The sequence below is a fragment of the Furipterus horrens genome, unplaced genomic scaffold (assembly GCF_987537825.1).
Source record: "Furipterus horrens unplaced genomic scaffold, mFurHor1.1.pri manual_scaffold_6, whole genome shotgun sequence".
In the NCBI taxonomy this organism is placed as follows: Eukaryota; Metazoa; Chordata; class Mammalia; order Chiroptera; family Furipteridae; genus Furipterus; species Furipterus horrens.
This window is the reverse complement of record NW_028327176.1, coordinates 16,645,330-16,661,745: the sequence shown is the minus strand read 5'-3', so window position 1 is coordinate 16,661,745 and position 16,416 is coordinate 16,645,330. Positions and strand designations below refer to the sequence as shown.

Below are 16,416 nucleotides of genomic sequence, written 5' to 3'. Positions count from 1 at the left end.
AGAGGGGGTGACAGTAGCTGCTGTATTTAGGGATGGCAAGACCCTTGGTGCATTTAAGGATGGGCAGTTTTAGTGAAGCCATGGAAGAGAAATGGCTGTGGAGACTGAGGTGTGAGTGGGAGGTGAGGAAGTGGGCACAACTCATGCAGTTGGACTGTGAACGGAGGGAAAGAGGTGATCGCTTGGAGGTGGGTATGTGGGATTGAGGAAAAGCATAGCTGGATGGATGGATGGACCATTGGGTAGTTAGATAGATAGACAGACAGATGTATAATTCCTGCTCTTGAGCATACATGATTTTCCTTAGTTGTAGTTAGACTATGTGAGAATAGAATAGGCAAAGGAGGAGCCAAAAGAGAAGAAAAGGCAGAGTTGGTGGTGTTGAGTGGATGTTACAGAAAGAGTCACAGAAAGAGAAAGAAGGGCAAAGGGGAGAGGTGGTTTAGGCAGAGGGAAGATGCAGGACCAGATACATCCATGGGGGAGGGTTCTTGGCTTGGTCAGGCTGTTCTGGGAGGGCAATGGTTAGGAGCCTTCCTTCCCACAAAGGCGGGTCCAGAGCCAGGCAGGAGGGCCAAGGCCAGGCCAGGTGCCTCAGAACTGTGTCATCCCTTGGAGACTGAGCTAACTAAGCTACAACCAGAATTGTGCACTGTCTGAGCTGTCTGTGGTCCTGAGCATATTTCCCTTTTGTAATCACTTAGACATCCGCTGAGTCATGTTGATTGTTCTCACTTCCCTCTCTTGTGATTACTGGAGCCAAAGGAGGGTTCCCCTGAACTCAGAATTAGCCAGAAGCAGCACAGCCCTAGGACCAGGAGAATATTTTTCAGTGAAGAAGAATGTGGCATAGGAAGAGAAGAAGAGGGGAAAAAAGTTCAGCTTTGGGGCTGGAAAGAATCATAGAAAGACAGTTTACAGTGGTGGTTCTTAACCCCTTGAGTACCATGCATAATTCAAAATTTGAATCAACATGAGAAAAAAATTCTATCAATATATAACCTGAGGTACAAAAAAAGGAACAAAACATAAAATACGAATTACCCCATTGTTATTTACATTTATAGCCATCAAAAAGAGTCGCTGGGCGCAACGCTGGCACTCTTGGGAAAATTTGTCAGTGTCGCTCACAGCAACATTGGCACTCAAAGGGTTCATGGCGGCGGTCAGAGGCTGAGACTCCCAGGGGACATTTGGCAATATCTGGAAACATTTTTGGTTGCTACAACTGGATAGAGGATTGCTATTGGCATCTGTGGGTAGAAGCCAGTGATGCTGCTTAACATATTACAGTGCACAAGACAGTCCCTTACACTAAAAATTATCTGGTCCAAAATAAGCACAGTGTTGAGTTTGAGAAACACTGCTTTAGGGGAAATAGAAATTGAACATATTAGAGCTATTTGGTTTTGTGGAAAAGAACAAAAATGAGACCAAGCACAAAATTAAGATTTGTTTGAGGGAAATGAATAGTCTTAGTGGATATAAATATGAAGTTTAGAAAATGGTTTATAGGTTGAAATAAGAGATGTCCTATTAGGGCAGAAACTGTTGATTTTGCAATGCCCGAGGTGGCAGGAGTGGGCCTGATCCATAGCAGATGCTCAGCCAATGCTGGTTTCTTCCTTTGGCTGAGTAGCCATTCGGCAAATTGTTAGCAAACCCCTCTCGGTGCGTGCCAGGCTCTGGGCTGGGCCACAGTGGTGCAGGAGACTGGGAGCCTCCAGTCCACCAGGGAGACAGAGACATGAAGGACCAATCACAATTCAGGGACATTATTGTCCCAAAGAGTGAAGTGTGCTGATCTCTGACCCACAGAGTGCAGGGGAGGCTGCTCAGTGGGAAGGACATTTGAGTTGGGCCCTGCAGGGTGGGTAGGAGCTTGTTGGGGACCCACAGAGTGGGGAGAGCAGCTATTTCCTTGGGAAAGAGAAAGCAGTTTGAATGAAACATGAGCTGTGTGGGCCTGGTGCAAGGAGAGCACTGGAGTCAGCCAAGTGTGGCTTTGCCCCTATCAAATAACCATGGAAGGCCATGGGCACCTGTCTTCATATCTGTGAGGGGAAAGTAAATGCTTATCTAGGCTGGAGGCTTTTCCAGTCAGGGATGTGTCCTGATGTAAGATGTCAGAGATGTCAAACCTGAACTCCCTGGCTCCTGGGAAGGTGGCCACATTGGGCTGGGGGTTCCTGAGCACTGATGTTCTTAGCCCTTGTGGGCCTGTGGGAGACCAGCTGTGAGATGGGGCCTGTCTGTGGTCACGCAGGAGACTTGAGCCAGGCCCCAGCCCAGGCCTGGGACCCTAGGAAGGGCAGACATGTGCCCAGTTTTCTAACTGAAGATGCTCAGCCTGGGTTCTCCCACAGCTTCCCAAAAGATGCCTTCCCCTTAGCGACAGATGGCACCCTCAGCCCTTACTACTCCTCAGGACAGATGCTGAGACACAGGACACAGATGCCTTATTGGGCCAGCCTGGAACCCCTCACTGCTTGGGGCCATGGGGAAAAGCAGACTAGATTCTTCCTCCAGGAAATGGGGGACTGGGGACCCCAGGCCAGTGGCTTCTGGGTTAGTTTGATGTATGTTCAGTCATCTGAGGGAGACTTGGGCATCTGTCACCAAAGCTTTTGAGATGGGTTTCCCCCTGCAGCCCAGAGTCAAGATGATGTGTCTGGGGTGGCCATCCAAGGTGGTGGACAGAATGCTGGGCTGAGACTGGACAGACTGGGACCTTCTCCATCAACAGTACTCTGTACTCTTGGCCCTTTCCATATTTAGCCTCAGTCTCCTCCTGTAAGATGGGGAGATTGAACTAGTGGTCTCTGAGGTGCTTTGACCTGGATGTGACCTCAAATGGCTGCAAAAAACAGGAGTGGGTGCCAGGCTTTATTTTTCCTTCACGCCCCAAGACTGCAGGCCCATGCTCTGGAAGGAGCTCCACAGAGGTCAGGCTGCCATGAAGGCAGCCTGCAGAAGGGTGAAGTCGAAGAACCTGCCTCTGGCACTAGCACTGGGCAAGGTATTTCTCCAGGAGCCTTAATGTCCCCTGGTGTCAAATGGGATTAATGGAGACAACCTTTGACAGTTGTGAGAGTCAGGAGAGATAATACACCTGAAGCATTTAGAAGAGTGCCTGGCACTTAGCAAGTGCTCATTAGTGTCCCAATGCTATCACGGGCAGGGGCTGGAATGAGGGGACATGGGCCCAGGGCTCTGGCCTGAGAAACAGCTGGGCCCAGGCCTCATGGGGCACAAGGGTCACTGAGACACTGCTGAGGGCTGCGTGGGAGAGCCTGGGGTGGTGTTCCTTTCAAAGGGTGGCCCCTAGCCAGACCAGTATCAGGCTGGGATCTACACTGGGGGTTCAGAGGATGAGGTACTGCACATCAGTGTCCTAGGGTTGTGACAGGGCGGGTCAAGGTCACCTCTGTGGTAGCCCTTTGTGCCCCTTGACTCCCAGATGTTCCTATTGGGCCCAGGTGGTGGTAGGACCCTGCCTCCTGCTACATTTTGGGAGGCCCTTTCCCTGCCTGGGGCCACAGGCACTGACCTCATTATAGTAGGGGCAGTTAGTGGACTCCTTCATGGATGTGTACTTCTTGTCATCGCCCACCTCCACGCAGACCACGGGGTCCATGTTCAGGCCCACCAGCTGCCGGGCCTCGATCACTGTGATGCTGACCTGTGGGCAGGAGGGAGGGAGGTCAGAGGGAAAGATGTGTGAGCCCTGGAGCTGGTTCTGCCAGAATAAAATCTACCTGCGGTTACAGGTGGACCTCCCAAGTAGATAGCATCTGTATGATGCTCCTGATTGTTTCAGTTGACTCTCTTGAACTTGCATGTTAACAAAATAACATTTGCTGAGCTAGAATTAGCATTTACTTCAGCACATTCTTCTCATGAAACTACATGGGTTGCTTTTCACACATCTCAGCTTGAAGATTTGACATTTTATTTTATTTTATTTTAATATTTTTTTATTGATTTTTAGAGAGAAGAAAAGGGAGGGAGAAAGAGAGAAACATTAGTGTGTGTTTGTCTCTCACGTGCCCCCAACTGGGGACCTGGCCCGCAATTCAGGCATGTGACCTAACTGGGAATTGAACCAACGATCCTTTAGTTGGCAGGCCAACACTCAATGCACTGAGCCACACCAGCCAGGGCTGGAGGGAGATCTGGCATTTTAATCATTGTACTTTGATTTCACTCAAGAGAATTGTTTCCCTTTTCATAAAAAAAGAATAACAACAAAAACTATCATCTAATGTGTCCATCAGAGTCTTATAAATATTCTAAAGGCCAAGAAAATTTCACACATCAAAACTAAAGATGTTTAGAAAAATAGAAACTCCAACACCAATAAGAACGTTGCTAGGTAATTGTGTAGAACTGGAAACCGAACATTTACTAATTGAAGTAACACTTAAACTATGACTGCAAGCATTTCTATTTGGAATTTGAAGTACCAAGGGAATGGAGCTTGAAGAAGTTCAATAATCACCATTTCTTCAGGGAGTTAAAAAGGAAATAGAGCTAATTAACTTAACTTTGAGAGTTTATTGTGAAGAGAGTAAATACACACTAGAAGTCCTTCCAGAATATTCTTTGCATAGTAGTTTATAGAGTTTTGACTTTGATGAAACTTTTTATATCAAATATATACTTTAAAGATATCACCATTTTTTTCTATAACTAATCCGTCTCCTCCCTCCATTAAAAAAAAAGAAAAAGACTTCCTGGCCCAACCGGTATGGCCTAGTTGGTTGGGCATCATCCTGCAAAGCTAAAGATTGTTGGTTCAATTCCTGGTTGGGGCACATTTCCTGGGGTGTATATGGGAGGCAGCTGATGGATGTTTATCTCTCTCATGGATGTTTCTCTCCCTCTCCTTCTCCTCCCCTTCCCCGCAGTCTAAAAGTAAATAAATAATATCTTTTAAAAATAAAAGACTTTCTATAACTCAAGACTAGGAACTAGATACAGTTTTGGCATAATAAGGTACTAAAGATATGGGCGTCAGGAGATTAACCTTCCCAGTGTGAGCAGTTGGTTGGTTTTTATGGCTTTCCAACAGAGGTCTGGCCATGATGACAGCCATTTTTCAGGACCCAACATTTCCACCTTCCTCCACTGAGCAGAGCCGATTACAGCAGACAGCCCTGGCTGGAAGCTCTGACACACAAGAGGTGGAGAAAGGAGAAGAGAGGAGGAGGGCAGAGGGTTGAATGGAGTAAAGCAGGGACAAGAGGCTCCAGAGGGTGCTCTCTGCTGGCTGAGGGGTGGCCTTGTGGGGAGCCCTGAGAGTATAGGATGGAGGCCACTGCATAGCACTGGTGATAGATTCTCATGGTGCTATTCTTAAAGCAGTATCTATTTAAATATTTATGCTCTAGGAATGCCATCCTGCGGCTCCTCCCCAACTGGGGCTCCCTGGAGGGGAATGTATCACTTGGACTTGAAATTGAAAAGAACAAATCTGAGGGAGGAAGTTGGCCAACCTTTCCTCCAATTCTCTACTCATCAGCCGAGGACCTGATTTTTCCTGGATGGAAGATGACAAGGAGCCACAGAGGGACCAACTGACCAGCTGACCAAGGAGATGCTTTTAGTAATTGACTCTTCCACCCTCTCCTTCCAAGATAAGGGACATAATCCTTAAGTGGCTTCATGAAAGCCATCTCAAGGAACAATGTGGAATGTAAATCTACACCTTTGTCCTCGGAGAACCCAAGAGTCATGGTGCTTTGTGACCTGCTTCTGAGCGATCTGATCGCTCTGTGAGAACATTAGCTGGGAGCTGGAGATGAGAGGTGGGGGACCCTTTAGTACTGATCTTCTGAAATATTTTTTCCCTTCCTGCAACTCTTGTTGGCAGAGATCTGACATAATCAGATCTGTATTTTGAGAAGATCGTAGAAGATGAAGTAGAGGAAGCAATCTGAGGGCAGGGAGACCAGAGAAGAAGAGGGTGCAATACTGTAGTCGAGGCTGGGGGTCTAGGGTCAGTGCAAGAAAGATGACATGGAGGTGAAAACATAGTAGGTCCTCGTGCTGGGAAGAGAGAGAGCAGGGAATGGACTCAAGACTTCATAACCCACCAAGACATCTCTGCCAAGCTCCAAGCTTCACTCACTCTGATGGGGGAACTGCGTATTCATGGGGAGGAGACTGGGGCTTGTCAATTTTGAGATGCCAATAATCAGAAAAGGGTTTGCACATTACAGACATTCTAAACAGAAAAAACATGGGGTATGAGGATGCCATGGTCTTTTCACTGTTCTGAGCCCTCGGGATCCTTCCTGGATCTGAGTTCAGCTAGGTCCCTCTCCTGTCACCAACTGCCTGTGCTTTCTGAGTTCTTTCTAACTCAGCAAAACCAAGTTCTCCAAGAGAGTAAAGTTCCTTCTGGTATATTTTCTTGCTTTATATATTGTATTTACTGGAAGCAAGAATAATTCAACATTTGCATCCTCAATGCTCTCTCAAAGTGGGTTAAGACTTGCAGTTGAGATGTGAAGGAACCTGTCAGGAGAGTCCATGTTACCAGGTTAAATACAACCGTTTTGTTCAATTCAGATCGTTAATGCAGTCTTTGGAGAATGTCTGATCTGCTTAATAAGTCTCTGGCAGGAAGCGGTTTGAACAAGCTTTGGAAAACAAGCAGCAGATAGTAAGCTGAAGACAAACAGGGACCAGAGGGAGTGACTGTCCAAAAGGCTTAACTAAAGAGAAATTAGTCATTCTGACTGCTGCAGTCGGACCCCTTGGGATCGAACCCTGGCTCCAGCTTTGAATAACTGACCTAGTCAAATTCTTATTCTCCTTGGGTCTCGTTGTCTCACCTATGAAACGTAGTAACACCTATATTTGGAGGGTTGTAAGAAGGACATTAACTAAAATGGAAAACACATATATAGCTCCTGACATAATGTCTGCCATAGAGTTAACCTTCAGAAAATACAGTTTCATTAATAGCAACAGCAATGGCTTCATTTTCTATGTGCCCTTACCTGGCAAGCTGGTGGCATGGTGGAAGTCATAATATCTGACCATGGGGTCTTTGTTCTTTGGAATTTTCCTGTTCTCAGCACACAGAGGAGTAAAGCCCCGAGCCCTGACCCTCGGAAAAGCACTCAGAAGTCTTAGAACTCTCTCTGCTTGAGTGTTGGCAGAGGGGGGAGAAGGTGACATTCCCAAACCTTTAAGGAGCCCAGTGTCTCGAGGTTGTCTAAAACCACAGGGGCAGGGCCACCTGACACTGCTTGGGGTTACTTTTCAGGCACCTGGGAAGGTGGTTGGTCAGGGACTGGATGAAAACAGACCATGGTGAGGATTAAGAGACAAGGTGTGTCTGGAGAAAACATGACCAGATGTGCCTGATACAAGGAAAGGTGCCACCTCATCCATTGTATCATCACCTGAGTGAGGTGAGGTGGGGGCTGTCTTTAAAGAAGGAGGTGGTGTGCAAGGGGTCTGGAAATTGGGCGTGAAAGATAAGCTCTCACCTGGGAGAGGGGAGTCACACAGATTCTGGGGTCTGCTGCAGGTACCTAGGGTTGGAAGTGTAGTGGTAGCCAGGTGGGGTCTCCTGAAGGCCTGTCCTGTCTGACCAGCCAGCATACTCACTCAGTGCTAGGAATGCCCAGCAGTCTTCTGACCTATAGCTGGGTCTCATTAACCCCCAAGGGAAGGTCTAAAACAATGGGTGGTCCCTTGGCCCTTCCTGCTTTCAGTTTATAAATAGGTACTGGGTGCTTCTGGCTTGTACATTAGCCTATTGTGACTTGTGTTAATGTAATTCAGCCTCTCAGGCTCTGATCAACTCTGGGAGAAGAGACAAAATTGAGGGTGTGGTCCTGCAAAGCTGAGGATCAGGTCCCAGGCTGGGAGGGCCTGGTGTCCACTCACCCTGAATGGCCCTGTCGCAGCAGTGACCAGTCATGCTCATGCTTTACCCTGCCTGACCTGTGGCCACATTAACAGTCTCCCTATCTCAGCCATTTTGTCTCCAGTTTTAGAAACATACAAACAAACAAACAAAAAAGTTGTGTTAACGTCAGAAAATACAGAAAAACAAAAAGAAGAAAAAAACACCCACTTTCCTATAGATACCCAGGATTGACATTACTTATGGCATTAAAATAATACAAAACAACAATTTAAAAAATACACACACACACACACAAAAAAAAAAAACCCCAAAAAACAAACAAACAAAAAAACCCGACCAACTTTCTTCAGAGGCTCTTATTTTGACTGTTGGAAATTTCGGGGAGGGGTTTGCTCCTTGGTCTCTTTATGGTGTCTCCAGGTCGCTCTTACTTTGGGAAGTTCAGTCCTGGACACAAGATCCCAGGAGGGCTTTGACTAGCATAAGCAGAGTTTTGAAGCTCCTCTTTGGGTTTATACCCTCTACTCATGACACTTCTCTGTGTGCCTCCCAGGAACAAGCTTACCCTGGGGACTTATACTTGGTTGAGGTTGCCCACGACCCCCAGATCTCTACTTCCACAGAGTCTACAATGCACACCTGGCCAGACCCCCTTCCCCACTCCCACCTGAGCAGAATATTAAAGGCATGAGGCCTCAAGTTGCCCCACCCACCTGGTAGTCCATGGGTCGCCCAGCACTTGGCTCCATTTTGATGTCTGGCTTGGATCTGTGGAGGAGAAGGTGCTGTCAGACCTGGTGTAAGGGGATTGCTTGGAGGAGAGGAGGAAGGCAGTGTTTAGGCTTTGGAGAAGGGTAGAAGGACAGAAATGTGGTCTTCAAACATGCCAAGACTGCCAAACAGAATGGGGATTCATTGTTCTTGGAGGCCTCAACAGGGAGGACTAGCCAATGGCAGAATTAACATGGAGATAGATGTGAGATCAACAGATTCAAATATGGGCTGGTGGCTCTGTGATTTCTCTGGGCCTGGAGGTATTCAATGACTTGGGAACAGGCCCACAACTGCAACACTTTGCCTTTGTAGAGAGAGAGGTAAGGGAGATCTCCATCCAGAAAAAAAGAAAGGGGCAGGGTTAGGATGAACCCAAATTCTAGACATTGCTGCCTGATAGGTGGAGGCAGTTGGGGATGCGGGGCTATGGCCACTCACCGCTTGTTGGAGACATTGGTGGTGAGAGCTGTGACAGAGGCTAGAGACACAGAGTCTGGATCCAGCCCACCTCCTAGCCGAGAGGCCAGGCGATCAAAGTCCTCCATCTCCAGCACTGCAGGTTCATCTGTGGAAGAGGAAAGGCTGGTTAGATGCCAACCCTTTTGCTTTGGTATCTGGGAAGCTAACAGTCAAATTCAGGGTTTACCTTGTAGCATTTGCTAAGAATTTATGGCCTGTGTATCTACAGTGTTTCCTACCTAATCTTGATCTTTGATTTTAATTGATTTTAATTATATCTGGTCTTGCTTTTTACATTTTAATGGAATGTAACTCATTGTATATTACTTAAGCACTGATTATCCTCATGGAAGAAGATAGGAAATAAAGAATGCACACTTATGTACCTCTCATAACAATAGCTCCCATCGATTGAGTGCTATTATGTACCAGGAACAATGCCAGGCACTTAATACACATATCTCTAGTCCTCATAGCCATGCCCTGCCAAGATAGGCACTATTCTCATGTCACAGATGAGGGAACTGGGCTTAGGAAGAAATTTATCCATGTAAAATAGCTGATGGAATTCAGCTAATGTGTCTTATTCCACTGAGGTGAAGAAATGACTATCCTAAGACGCCACCAAGGATGGTTGGTTTGGGCCTCAGCTAGCAGCTGTATCCTCTCCAACTAAGAAGGAGAAAGGCACAGCTGGAATTGACGTGGGGGCAAGAGGGAGGGAGGGAGATTCTGGGGCAGTGGGCCATACAGTGGATACTGGGGAGGGCAGCCAGGAACGTGATCCGCAGGACCTGGCTCAGGAAGCTACACACATCTCCTTTATCCGCTCCATTTCTCTGTTTTCTGCCTGTCGCCTCCCCAGCCCGCTGCTCCAGAGAGACCAGTGCCACAGGCCCCTCCCACCTCCGGGGCCCACCCTGCCTCTCTCCCCAGGGCCTCCCCTGCAGACTGGAAAAGGCAGGACAGCGAGTCCTGTCACCGGGCAAGCATTCTCCTCGGGACTCGGGTCTCCCTTCAGAAAGAAGGAACTGACCAAACAACTTTTGTTTTTTGTTATTCCCTCCTCTAATGAAAAATCTCTAGGCGTCTCTATGGGAGCACAGGGCAGGAGGAGCATTTCATAAACAGGCCCGCTGGGCAGGGGGCTCTGCGCCGCTTTAGATCGCAGGCGGTGCCCTTTCCATCCTCAGCCCTCCCAGCGATCCCTTCCAGAGGACCGCTGTCAGGACGCGGCTTCTCCGCCAGCCAATGGGAGGCCAGGCCCCGCCCAGGCGGCTCCGCCGGCCAATCGCAGGAGAACCTGTTGGGGCGCTGCCTGCAGAGGGGAGGAGTTTGGTCACTGTCAGGTGCGCAGAGATGGCTGGACCGTGGGCAGGGGCACGCGTCCGTACCTTGTCTATGGGATTCCTCCTTGTGGAGCCGGTTCTTCCCGAGCTTCATGGCGGAGAACACGCTCCTCCCGGTTCTGTGAGAGGAGTCGCCAGAATGAGGAGGTGGAGGGAGAGGGAGGCAAGGAGGAAGACACACAAATACAGAAGAGCAAACCGCGAGAGAGCACGTAAGGGAAAGGAGATCCAAACCCCAGCCCCTCACCTACTGGTACCGAGATATGCTGGGGGCCAAGCTTCCCAAACTGGGAGCCATGATGGGGAATTAGGACAGAGGAACCCCCACCACTTCCTCCTTCACACCACAGGAACAGGTCGCGGTACCCACGACCAGAGAAGGTGGCCTTCAGCTGGAAAGCCCTTTTCAGTTGCAGTCCCCCAGGATCCTGGGCTGGTTTTAGCCCCCTCAGTCTAGTCTTAGAGCTCCAAACTCTGCCAGTGCCCCCAAACTCCTCCTCCCTGTCCCTGCACCCCACCTCAACTGGGTGGAAAGAAAGCCAGCCAACCCGAGACAAAGCATCAGAACAGAGGCCAGGAACAGGATTCAGAGGGGCAGAGGCCAGGGAGCTGGGAGATGTGGTAGAAACTAGCTGCTCACTTCTCAGGTGGTCCTGGTGCTCAAAGCCTGCCTTGTCTTTCCCAACCTCCCTGTGCCCTGAGATTTTCCTTGGTCCCAAGCAAAAAGGAAGAGATAAGCTACTTCCCATCTATCTCTGGTCCCGGCTTTAAAAAGGCCCCTTCTTCCTGTCCCCTCTCACTGCAGAATCCCCCCTTCCACCAGCCCCCAGGAACATATGGCAGACTCCATAGTTCCTACCTCTTCCTCTGGCTTGGTGTGGCCTTGTGCCCTCAGGCGAAGGACCCTGCAGTCAGGGGGGCTGAGGGAAGGGGGCAGGGGTCCTCACTGTCCCTTCAGTGATGTCCCTGCAGCCGAGCCTGTAATCCTTGGTGCCAGGAGGAACCAGGAGTAGGACAAGCAGGGGGTAAAGTGCAGTATTCCATTACCCCATTAATGTTGCATTAGCTGGATACCTGACCCTCCACTTCCCATTGTCCCTCCTCCTGGGTTTGGCTCTGTCATCCTGTAGGCCCAAGTTGGGTGAGGTGCAGGCTCCAACTCTGAGCTCACCTAGAGCAGAGCCCACCCATCTTTGGGCCATGCATGTCCCTGTGGAGGCTTGACTATGGTTCCCAAGACCTCCATTCTTTATGCTGGTCGATATGAGGTTAAGGGAAACCACTCTGCCTTTGTAGAGATGGCCTAGGAAGCTCAAGCCTCTCTGCTCAGGGTTGGAGCCACTCTCAAACCCCCAGACTTGGCCCCATCCTTGCCCCAGGCCTTTTCTTTACTCTTCATCTTCCAGGCAAGACACGGAGAGGAGTGTGTCTGCCTTCCAATGAGAGAGCCACCAAGAATCACTCTTTCCATGTGGTACCATCTCGAAGTTTAGGAAGCCGCTTGGCATGTTCATGATTTCCTTAAAGGGCAGCAGGCAGGTGAAAGAAGGCTTGGGTGACACTGATCTGTCTGCATTCCTTAGCATCTTACTTTCTGGGACGTAGTAGTGGGAGGAGAGGGTAGGAAAGGTGCTCTAGAACAGGAAAATGAATGCCTTTGGAGTTATTTTTTAAAGTTCCTCCCTTCTTATAAGGGGATATATCGTATATAAACTAGTCAACAAGAAAGTACATAACCTTTCTTGAGCAACTACTGTGGGCCACTGGCTTTCCAGATATTTGCCCATTTTATAGTCATAGCAATCCTGGAAGGGACATATGCTTCTCATTCAACCCACAGAAAACCTGAGGCTCAGAAAGTTGGGCCTGAAGCACAAAGCTCCGGTCTCCAAGGCTCAGCTGTATTCCCACTGCATCCTTGATGCCGTGGCATTGTGCTCTCTGTGAGTATGAACCCCTTCATCCTGACCACTATGAACTTTGGCAGAAAGTCCCCCAGGGCCTGCACTGGTAGGGATAGGCATGGGCCACGTGCCAGCACCATTTGCAGATGCAGACGTCATCTGTGAAGAGTACCATGGATCGTGCCTGTGTTTACAGAGAAGGGCTCATTTGAAAATAACCTAAGCATGAGCACATTTTGTAGGAACCCGCTCTCAATATTAAATTATTGCTGACGTAACATTGAACAGATCAATTAACCCATTAGAAACAACTGTGTGATGGTGGCCAAGGGACTGTCCTGCCTGGCTTACACTGAACCATCCGGCATGATTTCTCCTTGCCTGGTAGTCTTAAAGGAAGGGCTGCACTCTGACCCCTGCAACAGCACCTGTACCCAGTCTGGGCCTTCATTCCGATTCCTGTCTCAGTGTTTGGGATTCCTTTCCTCCCAGCCTCACTCTCTCCTAGATTACCCAGGAGTCTCCTGGAGGACACTGTTTTTGACTGTACAATCACTTCTTGACCATTCCTGAGCCGTGCCATCCTTAGCGTCCCCAGCCCCACTCCATGTGTGAACTACATGATGCCATTACATGCAGATAACTCCCCATTCCATCCCCTCTAAGGCCCCCCACCCTTGAAAGTGCTCTCAGATGGTAGGTTAAAGCCAAGTGTTAGGTTAAAAGCAGTCCCTGCCTGGAGAAGCCGGCTTCTGGACATCCTGGGATGGGATGTGGCCCTGCAGCCTGAAGCCCAGAGTGAGTGTGGGTAGTAGAGAATTGCAGTTTTTTGATGATGGTCCCAAGGACCCACCCAAGAGGAAAGGAGTCTGGGCTTCCCTTGGGCAGCTATGGCCCTTGAATTCAAGTGTTACTTTATTCCTTAAAACAAACTTATTTGAAAGCAAAGACTGACCTTCAAGCACACTCTACTTACCCAACCAGTCCCTACCATACCCTGAAGCAATTTAAAGGAGAAACTCCTCTCCCCAGATCCTGCATAATTCTAACCATCTCAAGTGGACAGGTGCATTGGAGGTGCTCCTGTGTGCCCGAGCTCATCTAAAATGATGATTTATCCCTGATGACAGATGCAGACTGTATGGGGCAAATGTCATTCCCAGGCTTCTTCCTAGGACTCTGTGCCTCACTTGGTTTCACCTAGACCAGTGGTTCTCAACCTGTGGGTCGCGACCCCTTTGGGGGTCGAACGACCCTTTCACAGGCGTCACCTAAGACCATCAGAAAACACATATATAATTACATATTGTTTTTGTGATTAATCACTATGCTTTAGTTATGGTTGGGGGTCACCACAACATGAGGAACTGTATTAAAAGGAACTGCATTAGGAAGGTTGAGAACCACTGACCTAGACCCTCTCTTCAATTCATCTGAACTGTGGGTGCTAGATCATGATACCATCGGCTGTCACAACCTTTTGTCATGTTTGGGTCGATGACACATCTGAAGTTCACTACAGAAGAAGCATTTATGCCTGTTGCAGCACCAGTTCCTGGGAAGCAGCATGCTTGTTTCTCCTGGCAAAGGGCAAAGGTTATTTTTGAAATAAAGGCGAACTTAATCAGAGCAAATCGAAGATTAGCTACTTGTGTTAAAGACTTAGTTTTTTCTTTTCTTTTCTTTTTTTTTTTAAACTAGGGTTTTAAAATTAGGTTACTGGTGGCTGAGGGATTTTAAAAAAATTCTCCATTTGGTCTAGCTGGGTTTTCCAATGACTAAAGACATAATGTGGATAGAAAGCCAATAATCAACTCGGTGAAAAACTACTTTGCAACCAGGTGGCTCCTTTACTCCTGGTTGCATGAAAGCAGGAGCAGCAGGGGCCAGGGGCAGCTGGCCTCTAGGATCCTCTGAGGATTTATGATCATATATGGGCTTCCCCATTCCTGGACTCACCAGAGTCAGAGTGCTATGCACCTACAGCTTAGACCACAGTTTTTCTCTAGAGAGATTTTAAAGTTAGCTCACTCATTGTAAACTCTTTCTGCATTTATAGATCTGATGATGCCATGCATGGCTCAGATCTGGAAGGATGTCATGGTTGGATGATGCACTGGGGTTCTAGGGGAGAGCTTGGTATTCATAATGACTGGGAACATTGGCCAAACTATATGTACTGAGCTGGGTCCTGCTACTTTGGTCTCTGTCTTATTCTGGAGGTTGTGACTCAGAGGGGTGCGACTGGAAAATGAACAGCTGGCCATGGCTGCCCAGGGCTTCTGCCTCACACCAGCCTTCAGTGGGAACTGTATAGTGTCATCAGCTCTCAGGAGAAACAAAATCCTGCCGAACAGAAGCAGAGTCTAGGGATCTTCTCTGAATCGTCTAAATGGCCAGATTTTCAAAACGTGTCAAACTGTTCTCCGAGCGCTCCTTTGTGGGCTTATTTCTCTTATTTTCCATGCTCCAGTACAGGTTATTTCATAATTGCAGCTTTTACAGTCATCTTTCAAGGGTGTTGAATTTCAGTGAGTTTTGAATGTCTTACCACATCTGGGCAGGACAGTTGACGTTTCATACAAGAACCTGTCTCCACACTGGCCTGTTGGCACGTGTGTCCTTGCCATACTCATTCCCACATTTGCCAGGGGACTTGGCCCCTCAGCTCTCCCCGATGACCTGACTCCTTGCAAGGCCCAAGCAAACAGCATCATGGAAACAGATTTCTCATCTAAACCAGCCTACCCCAGGACCTCATGTACTCATGGGGAGAAAGAATTTCTTCATGGCTCCAGTCTGAAGTTTTATCTACTGAAACTTACACCCATTTCCACTTATTTCTCCTCAGTGGAGATAGAAAGTAAGAGTTTTGCCACACAATGACCTTCGAGAGATTTAAAACCAGTGCTCACACTTTTCCTTCTTCAGGCTAGGTCCTGCGCTTGACTTTGTACAATCGCTTCTTGACCATTCCTGAGCTGTGCCATCCTTAGAGTCCCAGCCCCACTCCGTGTGTCACCTACATGATGACATTACATGCAGCCTGTTCCAGTTAGACAGCTCCCTATCCTACCTCCCTCCCTAATGTTCCCTGGAAAGTGCTCTCAGAGGGTAGGTCAAAGCCATGTGTTAGGTTAGAAGCAGGTTTCAACTTGTTTAATCTCCTCTTAGAAATCCCATTTTCCTACCCTTTTAATTATCCTAAGGCTCTGCACATTAAAATTAAAATAGTAAATGCCAGTTTACTTAATCTCATGGCAACAGATTAGAATGAACCAGCATTGACGGTGGGCCTATTATGTGTTCACACTGTGCAACACTCTTTAGTCCATCTGGGGTCAGTCAAGGGATCAGGCCCGTCTGAATCCTGGAGGACAAACTGGCCCCGGGCAGACTGGGGAGCTGCAAATAAAGAAGGGGGCTTAGGTAGTATTGCTGCTCTCAGACTGGGCTTCTAGGGGACAGACAGGCCATTCCTGTCCCATATAGGCCTTTCATGGCAAACTGTCCATGCAGAAACCCAACTCCTTAAACTCTTTCCCTAAGAGGGCCCCCAGCTCAGTGTCTACTGTCGTCTCCCCACACCCCCAGGATTCGGCTCCCTAGATCCCTCTCCAAGCCCTGCACATGCTGGGCCTGGGTCTTTCCATCTTGCTTGGACCCTGTCAGACTCCCGGACCCTTCATGTCTCTGGGTCTGAGCTCTCCCCACGAGGTGCCACTGCCTTGTCATGAGGCCTTTGCTCGTGTGTGACACTCAGAGTCAGAACTTGATATGCTTTTGTGAAAGCAACAGATAAGTTTGAGTTGCCCGGGATCTTCATGCAAGCGGATACCCCAAGCCCATGCCAGTGGTGATCACTTCAGACCCCTACACACACAGTCCTCCTGTCCCCATGATACCCTATGCCAACTGATTTTTAACTTATCAGGATCACTGTTTTGAGCAAATCTCTTAACATCTCAGGGGCTCAGTTTCCCTATCTGAAAAGAAGGACCACATTCCTGGCTTTTCAGCTCTCTTTGATATATCTGGA

General features: G+C 48.4%; 1 protein-coding gene across 2 annotated transcripts in view; it reads right to left on the bottom strand.

Moving 5' to 3' along the window:
* OTOF (otoferlin) overlaps nt 1-16,416 on the bottom strand; it is a 90,364-nt gene that overhangs the window by 28,390 nt on the left and 45,558 nt on the right. For both annotated transcript variants that reach the window (XM_090281058.1, XM_090281057.1), the window contains 4 exons: nt 10,519-10,592; nt 9,104-9,230; nt 8,605-8,659; nt 3,551-3,682 (listed from right to left, as the gene is read on the bottom strand). In XM_090281058.1, coding sequence (XP_090137184.1) covers nt 3,551-3,682; nt 8,605-8,659; nt 9,104-9,230; nt 10,519-10,592 — 388 coding nt within the window. The remainder of the gene's footprint in view (nt 1-3,550; nt 3,683-8,604; nt 8,660-9,103; nt 9,231-10,518; nt 10,593-16,416) is intronic.